The 10468-nt window shown below is 49.5% G+C and overlaps 1 protein-coding gene across 2 annotated transcripts in view; it reads left to right on the plus strand.

The window, feature by feature from the left end:
* Positions 1 to 10468, plus strand: part of ACSL6 (acyl-CoA synthetase long-chain family member 6) — a 26720-nt gene that overhangs the window by 8872 nt on the left and 7380 nt on the right. Inside the window, exons 9-12 of one of the 2 annotated variants that reach the window (XM_010135073.1) lie at positions 2219 to 2292; positions 5229 to 5306; positions 7723 to 7857; positions 8841 to 8975. In XM_010135073.1, coding sequence (XP_010133375.1) covers positions 2219 to 2292; positions 5229 to 5306; positions 7723 to 7857; positions 8841 to 8975 — 422 coding nt within the window. Of the gene's footprint in view, positions 1 to 2218; positions 2293 to 2493; positions 2495 to 5228; positions 5307 to 7722; positions 7858 to 8840; positions 8976 to 10468 lie in introns of both variants that reach the window. The other variant, XM_010135072.1, reaches the window with a different exon arrangement.

Consider the following 10468-nt stretch of genomic DNA (forward strand, 5'->3'; position numbering starts at 1 on the left):
CGCTGCTGCTCTGCTTTGCCGCCATTAACACCTCCCCGGGATGCTGACCCTGCTGTGCACAGGACATGGGGGAAGGAGCCAGGACGTTCACACAGCTTCCAGGCATGTTGTGGCGATTCGAGCAGAGGTACTGAATTGGTATTAAAAATCAGAGGTCAGGTAATCTGAGCCTGAAGTCTCAGAGCATCTAAGAAATCTTCCAAATGAACTCTGAAGAGCTGTGGGAGGATGCAGGAGCCAGATGTGAATTTTCCCAGCAGTGCTGAGCAGGTCCTCTCCACCAGCGTGTGAGCTGCAGGCTGCCAACACGGAGGACCCTGTGGCATGCTGTGGGAGTACAGCCATGTGCAGAACTGCGGGGGCTGAGCACGCGGATTTGGCTGGACGCCACTGAAATAACACGAGCGATTTCCGGGTCCTTGCACTGTCTTTATAACTGGTCCGTGGAGTTTCCTTAAGGTCTGGATCCACATGTGCACCCAGCTGTGAAGATAAGGACCTCGACACGAACCTGCCTGGCCGAGCTGGTGCCCACAGGTGTGTCTGTACGAGGGTAGGACGGGAGCAGTTGTGGCTGGCAAAGCTGTCAGCCCAGCTTCACCGCGGAGCCTCGGAGCAGGACGGTGTGAGACCAGAACAGTGCACTGTGTTCATCTGCCAGCATTTGGGACTGAACTCCTGCGGGGCTCTTGGAATGGCGAAAACGGATGTATACGTGTTCAGACTGTCCTGCCTTGGCGCAATAAATGCGTGTGATAATTATCACTTTTGCCTTCTCTTTATTTTATTTATTTTGTCTTTTTTATTTAAGTATGTGAGAGGCAGGGTAGGAGCGAGGTCAGCGCTGCTGGCAGGACGCAGCGCTCGCCACCGTGTCTCCTGGAGCAGAGCCTGAGCCGGGCTGTGCCACGTGGGTCCGTGCCCACACCGACGGGCTGCCAGCGCTGCAGCCTGCAGCCTGCTCTGACACCGGGAGGATTAAGCATATTTCCCTGTGCTGAAACTGATGAACAAAACACCGTCGGCCCTTCCTAATCTGAGGAAGCCAGAATGAAATTCTGGCCGATTTGCATTTCTGCGAGGCTGTTGCATCCGTTATTGACTGCCCCAGCCCTGCAGAGCTGCTGGGGGCATCCCTGTGCCTGCCGTGCCAGGCCCATGCGGGTTACCCGCGGGTAAAGCTCCTCTGATCTGCTTCCACAGGGCGTAGCAGGAACGACGCTACGGTGGCGTGATCGAATTAAAACAATCTGCTTAACGACACGCTGGGGAGAGAGGCTGGCTCTGTGATCTGGGTTTGAGCTGAGCTACGCCTTCCTTTGGCAATAAACCCTTTGAGGATGATGACGAGGGGCAGCGCTGTGACAGGAGGATACGCTGAGCCCCGCATGCCGGTGCCGAATGGGGCCCTTGGCTCCGGTTTTTGCACTGGGAGGTTTACTGCATAACAAACCCCGTATTTTGGTGTATGAACAGACAGGGAATCCAGAAGTTGTTTTCTGGTGCGCAGGGGGATTCTCAGCTCGGAAGAACAGAGGGTGAAAAAGCAAATATTGACGGTGTGGAGGTGCCCGCGTGGGCAGCGGGTCAAATGCTGCAGGTGCAGTGCCCAGCACTGGGACACCACACTGGGGCTTCACCGGCCCCGTGGTGGGTTCAGTGCTGTGCCCAGGACGCCTCTTCTCTGCTGCTGACAACATTAAGGACCTCCCTTGACGGCAGACTCATAGGGTCGTCTCGTAGCTTAAATTTTGCCACGTCTTCCCCGTGTCCTGCGTTGTTGAGGTTATCTGGTGCGCTGGCTACGAGCTTAGCTGCCTCTTACCTGGCATTTGTTGGTGTTCAAGCTCATTCTTAGTCCAGGTCTGTACGAAATAAATGCTCCCTGGAGAGGCTGGCAACAGCCAGCCAGGTCCAATGGCTCTGCTCGTCACACGGCTCCGTCCGAGCGCTCTCAGAAATTGCAACTGGGCTATTTCTGGTGGAAACTGTTGTGCAGAGTCTCCACGAGAACTATTTGTGTTTACAGAACCATCTTCTTGAATTTTGAATATTGCAGTAAGTGCTTTTGGTGCACAGAGATGACGGCAAAAATTATGGGAATTTTAAAGTGCAAAAAGAGAACTGAATGTTTTAACCATCTCTTGGTTCAGTTTTCGTTAAGCTTTTGGAAATGACCCACTGTCTCACCTTTTAAAACCTCTCTGTTTCCTTCCAGGAAACCCCAAAGGTGCCATGCTGACCCATGGGAACGTGGTCGCTGATTTTTCAGGCTTTCTGAAAGTGACGGAGGTGAATACCCTGATCTAGAAAATGTTGCAGTGTGCAGAGTGCGTGGGTTAAGCTGTGTCCCTGCGCGGGCTGGAACTGTGCTCTTGCAGCTAAGAGGTGAAATTTCGCGTAGTCTGAGGGCCAGATCCATGGAAATGGGAGAAAGTCTGAGCTTGCAGCACTGCAGGGCATGAAATCCCCTTTCCAGCCCTGGCTCTGCAGGGTGCGGAGTGCTTCTGAGGAGCAGTGCTGGCTCCTGTAAATCAGTTAATTAACTCCTCTGGAGGAATTAGGAGAGCAAACAAGCCTTGTGCAGTGGTAACCGGTGCTTGAAGAAGAGCAGCGGGTCCGGCTGTGCTCTGCGTGTCCCGTTGTGCCCACGCAATACCAGCGTTATCTGGAAGCTCTCTGCACATGAAGTGTGTGCATATATAAGAACATACATGCTCTTCACGCGAATGGTTAATTTAATTGATACTAATTATACCTCGGCTTCTGTTAGATATCTTTTTAAAAAGCAGAGCACTGGCCAAGTGTCTGCAATAATACGTCTCGTGCAACACTTGTGTTTAGAAGCAATATAGGAACAGAACTGCTTTAGCACAACATACAAAGTATTTTCTACAGCTCATACCTAACAAATTAAAGAATCTATTTTTTGTAGTGAACAGGCAATTCCAGCAAGTCCTGAAGTACAGACGGGGTGGACAGTTTGTTGCCTTATCCCCTTGGCTGATCTTATCGGTGCTGAAAATACTGCAGTCGTATGACCATAATCCCTGAACTTTCTGAGATTTCCAGGCCACTGTTGTCAAGAAACTTGGGCGCGTGACGTAAGAAATGCCACTGAGCTCACATGTTTGAGTGCTTGCAGGGTTGTGACTCCAGGGACTGGAAATGCCCAGGCAGCCGCTTTCGCTGGGTTCAGGGGCAGCAAGGTGCTGCTGCGTAGATACGTCCGAGCTTCAAAGGGCAGAAGCATTTATTCTGGCAGAGAACTAAGCTGGAGGGAGCTGAGGGAACCTGGCATCTTCCAGGACTGGCCGCAGAAATAGATTTAGTGTTGCCTGACGGCCATGGGACTCTGATTAATCTCAGTGTCAGGCTGAGACGTAAGTCTGGTGTCAGTGGTTGCAAATCCGACAGCTTCAGTCACCAGAGTGGGGTTGGCCGGGGCGTAAGTGCCTGTAGCTGATCCACACCACCAGGGCAGTGTCTAACCACAGTTGTGAAATCAAACACAGGGCAAAATACTTGAAAATAGTATAAATTAATAAAATAAAAATGCCCAAAGCTGAGAAGCACTGTAGATTTGCTGGTTACCTACTCTTTTTTGCTCAGTTTCGGTAATTTTTCTAAATGGAGTATTTTTTGCAGGGAACCAAATGCTTTATTACACGGTTGTTCTCAAATGTCAAGAAGCTGTTTACATTTTTATGTTTATCTGGACAACCGTGCCAACTGCGAAATGCTATTCAGTGTCATCATTTCGGTCTGATTTAAAACCAAATCATTTATAGTCTGGGCACTAAAAGCAGTGTAGAAAAAATAAAAGAGCAGCGTGGCTAGTGATGCTAATGGTTTTACATTACTGTGCTTGCAGAAACTGTGGCCAGTCTGAAATAACGTATAAATAGATCTGCAGATCCTAATGGCTTCATTCAGACTGACACACAAAATGGTATGAAATGGGGATGCTGAAAACACCCACGGGTCAGTCCTGTTTGACTCCACGAGGTAATGGTTGGGAGGGCAGGAACAAATCTGTCTTGCCCAGATTTAACTTCAGTAAAAGGCTCCCCGAGGAAGGAGCTCTGGTGCCGCCATCCCCCACCGTGTCCCAGGTCACGGGCTATCGATTCTGGCAGCAGTGGAAACACAAAGTGGGTATAAACCTCCAGTACTGTGAGCTGGTACATTTTATACCCACTTTCCACTAACCACTGGCCTCGGTGCAGATTACGGGGTAATCATGCTGCCGGTTTGTCTAACCCATGATATCACGGCCAGCCTTACCCTTGGAAATGCGGGCAGGGAGGCACAGATCGAGCAAGGCTCTCAGGGCCTTCGTTTAGTCCAACCTGCAAGACAGAATTAAAACCTTGGCAAACTGAGGACTTCGGTCACTTTGATTTTTTGCATCATTTGTCCACCCTTCTTTTTCCCCACAGCAGCTGTCTGTGGGGCACTGCTAATGCCCTTAAAATCACATTTTAATCACTTACGGTTGTGAGAAACACTAACAGAAATCATTGATTCTTGCAGCTAAAAAAAAAAATCGTTAATTTCCCCAATATATTCTGATTCAAATCAACGATTAACCAAAGGGAAAGAAAAAAGCTGCAGCTTTGACTCTAGTAACACCGCGAATCTCTTGTGGGCTCTGTGCAATGTGGAAAATGCTGCTCCTGCAGAGCCCCCCCTGATTTCCAGGAGGCTCCTGCAGGTCTGCTCACAGCCGAGGGTGCAAACCGTGCTCTCAGCACCTCGTGCTAGAACGCAGAGGACACAAACCGGGTCCTCGGCCAGGGTGAGCCTCCGTTTCCAGCGTGAGCTGTGTGGGTACGATGTGCCTCCTGCCACGGAGAGACCTCGCCATTGCCCTCTGTGTGCATCTCCGTGCTCTTTACTCCTCCTGCTAACCGAGCTTCGTTGACGCTGTGGCTTAACGCTTCCCTTCGTCCGCTGCTCCCTTCCTCTCTTGACAATCTTTACCCTTTTGCTCCTCTGGTGCCATTTTTCTTTTTGTTGTTTTATGACTTTCTTGTTGTCTTCCTGTCAGTGTTTCTTTCCTTTCTGTCTCCCATGCCCTTCACCTGCAGAAAGTGATCTTTCCGAGACAGGACGATGTGCTCATCTCCTTCCTGCCTCTGGCTCACATGTTTGAAAGAGTTATACAGGTAAGAAAACTGCCTGAACTGACGAGGCCTCGTGGGGCTCCTTGTGTTTTCTTCCAGAGTCAGTGGTCTCCTACTTGTGAGGATGTACACATTTCCTATTTGCCTTTAGCACACATGTTTGAGAGAATGGTACAGGTAAGGTACTAGTGTCAGTGGAAACTGTCTTTTTCCACGCCAAAACCCCATAAAATGAATAAAATACTAAATAACCAGTGATATCTCGTAGCACTAAAAAAGCTTGTACTCCAGAAGCGCCACGTGCATAACAGCAGAGCCCGGCCTCTGGCCTCGGTGACACGGCCGTGAGTCCAGAGCGATTCCAGGGGCGATTCCCTCACTCTGGGATCGGAAAAGAGCCCTTCCTCAACGGGCAGAAACGGCTCCCTGCACAGTTCCGGGGGCAGCTTTTTAGAGCACTCTAGGCTGAGGTGTCGTGGGAGTAAAAACGATTCTGTGCCATTTTCTACATCAGCTGAAATCTTTTCCTTGCGTAAAGAACCAGATCTGCGAAACCCACGCAGACGCTGAGGACACCGAGATGTGGTGTGACCCAGGTGACCCCCCTGGCAGGGCAGCCTGCGGTGGGCGGTAACCCCCAGCCAGCGTCCCCTGGAAATGATGGCCCGCAGAAGTGCTAAGTGGTGCCAGCCCGCAGGAGCGAGGTTTCCCGTCTCCTCTGAGAAGAGCCCGGTCCTTTGTGCTGCAGCTGGTGCTTGGGCAGGTCGTGGCAGCTCTGGCCTGAAGAGCCATGAAAAAAAACTGATCCAGTCTGAGAAGGCTGAATCTGGACTCAGCTGCAGCTCTGGACTTTCTCAGGGAGGAGTGTTCTGGGCTCAAAACATGTTTGCTGAGGCGGACGAGCCTCCCACTCCTTAGTAACATCTGTGCCAGAAATAATGTGTTCTGCCCTGGTAAAAAACTTGCAGATTGGAGGCGAAAGCCCATGAAAGATGTGGAGAATTAGAGCCCAGCCTTTCTTCACTGGTCAGGCAAGGCGGCCAGGATGGCACCACTGTTCAGGCAGCAAAAAAAAAAAAATTAGAATTATTAAGAAGTCATCTGATAGGGAAAAAAAATTGGAAACATTGGAAATAACGTTATTTCCCGGGATGTTGCCATCTCAAAAGGGACAGGCCCCCAGAGGGTGTTCCGGTTTATGCTCCTGGCTAAAAAAGCTCATTAATATAAAGATTTTTTTTTTCAAAAGGGCTAAAAAGTTATTTTCAAAAGCATTCTGAACAGTAAACACTGTGTCGGCTTCCCTAGGTTCAGCCAGTATCATCAGCTCCCGGAACTCCCAGTTACAATTATGCAGATACCTTCTTTAAAGCTAAAAATTTCTAGTCGTCATTTGTAATTCCCAGTGAACGCCCTGATTATATTTTCCTTTTTTTTTTTAAATTCCCGTAGAGGGTAGAACACAGTGTGAGGTTCATTACACCCACATCACCTCTAAACTCCCCGTGGTTTCCGCTGACGAAGAGCCGGTCTCTAACCGGTTGACTAAATTCACGTAGAGGGTAGAACACAGTGTGAGGTTCATTACACCCACATCACCTCTAAACTCCCCGTGGTTTCCGCTGACGAAGAGCCGGTCTCTAACCGGTTGACAGCGCCGTGAGAGCGCTGCGGTTAGTACCTCGGGTTTTTAGGAGTAGAGCAAAAAGACTTTGGTGTCTCTTAAGGAATTTTAGCCTGTTTTGGTGATGTGGAGGGATAAGTCCACCAAAGGGAGCTGATGTTCTCAACTGACCCCTCGCAGAGCTCAGAGAAGGGAACGTGCTGGTCCGGGCTCAGGGAGGCTGGGCTCAGCTCCCAGTCTCCTCACACTCACCACTGATATAACACCAGTTTGACCAGGTTAGTGACTGGTCCTAACTACCAGAGCTGCTGTCCCAGCTGCCCATCCCACACATCAGCTCCATTGGGATCTGATCTAAGTGGCCTGTTTCCTTTTCCAAGTACAAACCTTCTGGATCCGTGGTTTCCATACCAGTAAAGCACCTTTATGAAGTGGGCTTCTATTTCTGGGATACAGGATCCGGCACTGTATTGCTAACGTAGTCTCTACTGTTGTATTTACACAAAACTAAAGTATTAACACCTAAAAACTGGCTGCCGCTCAGTCTGCTGTACCGTGTTTTTAATATGCATGTGTTTGTTGACAGTAGGTCCTCACGCTGTGAGCTGCTGTGGTAGGTCTGGGCTTCACAGGAGAAGTTCAGATCCAGAATCTGACCCGAACTCGGACTTCTCCATCCGTGTATGCAGGGGACGAAGGGAAATCCCTTCTCAGAGCTTTGGTTCCTCGTTCTTACAGAAACAGTGGCCAATTTGGCAGGTGCTGACTTGCCAGTTGTGATAAGCGCCCAGAACTACCCATCTGTTTCTATTCAGCACAAAATTTACGGTTGCATTTATATATATTTCTAAAGCCCAATTTTTGTCCTACGGGGAGCAGGAGGAAAGGCACTCCTGCGCTTGGGAGGGACGCTCTGCCCTGGGCGTGAAAAGCAAAGGGGTTACATGTGCTCGTTGTTCTTCTCATCAGTCCGTAGTGTACTGCCACGGCGGGCGCATCGGCTTCTTCCAAGGAGATATCCGTCTCTTATCTGACGACATGAAGGCGTTGCGTCCAACCATCTTCCCAGTCGTGCCGCGGCTGCTGAACAGAATGTACGACAAGGTGAGTTTAACTTTGCTCTTTCTGTAATGATGAAGTTTGTGTCCCTTTAGTACTGATGTGAAGGAATTCCCTGAGTCATGGAGATTTCCCGAGCAGATCATACTGTTCCTGTCCGTAGGAAATCCCTCTGTATCAGCCTCGTTCCCTGTTCTAGTGACATTTCCAGAGAGGAGGGGTTTGTTCATCACAGAAGCACTAGCCGAACCTGGATGCACAAGGACTTTTTGTGCCCTTCAGCCAGTTTGGGGACTTGAATCTCTCTGTCTGGTGGCAGTGACAGCTGAAAATCAGGAACTGCAAAAGGACCGCGAGGATTTAGGCCGTGTAAATGTGAGGCTAGCTTTTGGATCTAGAAATCTTTAAAACTAGGAGTCGGTCTGGAAAGGTATTTAAGACAGGCATGTCTGTTCATCGTGTTAAAGCTGTTTGACCAGCTGGGAATATTTATTCCGCAGAAGACTTATCCTCTAAATAAGAGCTTAAGCACAAGCTGCTGATTTAATTTTCCCCCAAGGTCAGGACTGCTGGATCAGGGGTGCTGGTGCTTCATTAGAGGGATGGGCACTGGGGGTTTCTCGTTTGTGGAGATGTAGTTCATGCTGGTGTCTGATGACGCTTAGGTAAAGGCAGCCCTCATCAGCCGGCACTGATACCTGCTCCAGGATTCAAGCTGCTCATCCCCAGTGACTCAGATTGCAGGATTTCACTGAATCCTACCACGGAAATCAGAGAGAAAGAGCAGTCGTGTAAATCCAGCCAAAGCCTCCACCATCCTCACTCTCGCTTTCCCCGAGGGAACAGCATGTACAAGAGTGAACGGAGTGAACAAATCACTCCTTTTTCTCCCCACTAACAAATCCCCGGTGTGGTTTTATTTACCTGCACTGCTGAGGTGACTGTACCCTCCCTGGCACCTGTAGCTGCGAGGGTCAGCAGAGCGGCTGATGTTTTCTCTCTCTGCCGCCCGCCCTGCGCTCCCGCAGATCTTCAGCCAGGCAGACACATCCCTCAAGCGCTGGATTCTGGAATTTGCCGCCAAGCGGAAAAAGGCCGAAGTTCGCAACGGGATCATTCGGAATGACAGTCTGTGGGACAAGCTGTTCTTCAATAAAATACAGGTAAGTGATTCAAGAAGTGAGTCTCAAGTCAAAGAACTGTCCTTTCTTCTGGCAGTGACTGGTTTTCCTTGAAGTCAGTGTGGTCCGCTTGCCTTAGGATGAGCTGTGGGCAGGTGCTACTCGCTAGAGAGCAGCAGACTGTAAAATGGAATAGAAAAAGGAAACGGAGCACAGCTTGCTGTTCCACTAACTTCTGCATTCACTCTTGCCACATCTATTCTCATTTATCTACTGTTTTTGAATGCCATGCAGAAGATGCCAAAATTGCAACTCTGTTGGGGGTAGCGGAGAAACACAAGACACACCAAGGTGCCTTTTGCAACATCCCTCCCTCAGAAGCTCTGAGAAATCTCCTATTTGCAGAATAGTCCCATTTTTTGCAGCTCAAGCTGTGTCCCTGTGCAGGCACCGAGGAGGGATGTGATGCAGCGTGGCAACACTTGCCCTCTGCCAGGTGAAGTAGCCCAGAAGCAGGATCATAGCATGTGACACCAGGGCTGCTGTCACCTCCTTCACTATTCGTGTGCTCTGACCTGGGGGGACTGGGCAGCCACCGTGGGTTCTGCCTGTGCCCCATAGGGAGATGGTTTCTCCCTGCTCATGCCCAGCGACAGGGAGGGGAGAGGACTGCACTGACCCACTCCTCCCTGCTCCCAGTGGGGATGAAATTCGGGAAGGTGGTCAGGGAAAGATGAGTAGCTCATCAAAGAGACGTTGCTCCCAAGTTTTCTGCAAATTCTCTACAGGTACAATTGGATTTAGGGTCAGGTTTCAGTTGGGTGTATTCAAAACTGCTTTTTTTCTTTTCCTGGGAAAAGAAGAATAAGGGTGTAGAGGAAAATGCATCTGTAAAGCATGGTTTAATGAGAGCGGAAAGAAATCAAAATGCCCTGCTGTGTGCCTCCTCATTAAAATAGAAAACATTAAATTGGCCTTAAATCAGGTTTTTTGGGCTCTGTGCTACCCCAGGAAGCTCTGATTACTCCATTTTTTTAATTGGATAGCTTATCTGGAGACACGCCACTTTATTTTTAACTAAAGAAACTGACTGTACTTTTCAGCTGTGGATTAGTTGTCCTCAGCCTGCAAAGATAGCAGAGTTCACACGGCGCTGACAGGGGCGCAGACATGAGGCAAGCCCGGCTGCATATTGATTCAGGGTCTGGCGAGACTGGCAGACTCAAACGGGAGTTGTTTTCTTTTGTGCTGGGCTTTCTTTTTACTTTTAGAATAAGAAAAAGGAAACGAAGTGGGAGGAGAGGGGAAAGAAGTAAAATGCGACACAGGAATTGATGTAAAACCCTCCAGAAATATTTGAAGGTCGTCTGCCTTGAAACAGGGACAGCATTGTTTTAGACGCCTTGGCAGACGATTCATTAGAAACAACGAGGTGCAAATAAGCAAAGCAAACTGGAGCGGGGAAGAGTCTGGTTTTTACCCAAGAGTTCCCCAGAGCCAGATGTGCTTCCTGCCTCGCCATCCGCCTGCAGCCA

This window comes from Buceros rhinoceros, unplaced genomic scaffold (assembly GCF_000710305.1).
Source record: "Buceros rhinoceros silvestris isolate BGI_N320 unplaced genomic scaffold, ASM71030v1 scaffold15834, whole genome shotgun sequence".
In the NCBI taxonomy this organism is placed as follows: Eukaryota; Metazoa; Chordata; class Aves; order Bucerotiformes; family Bucerotidae; genus Buceros; species Buceros rhinoceros.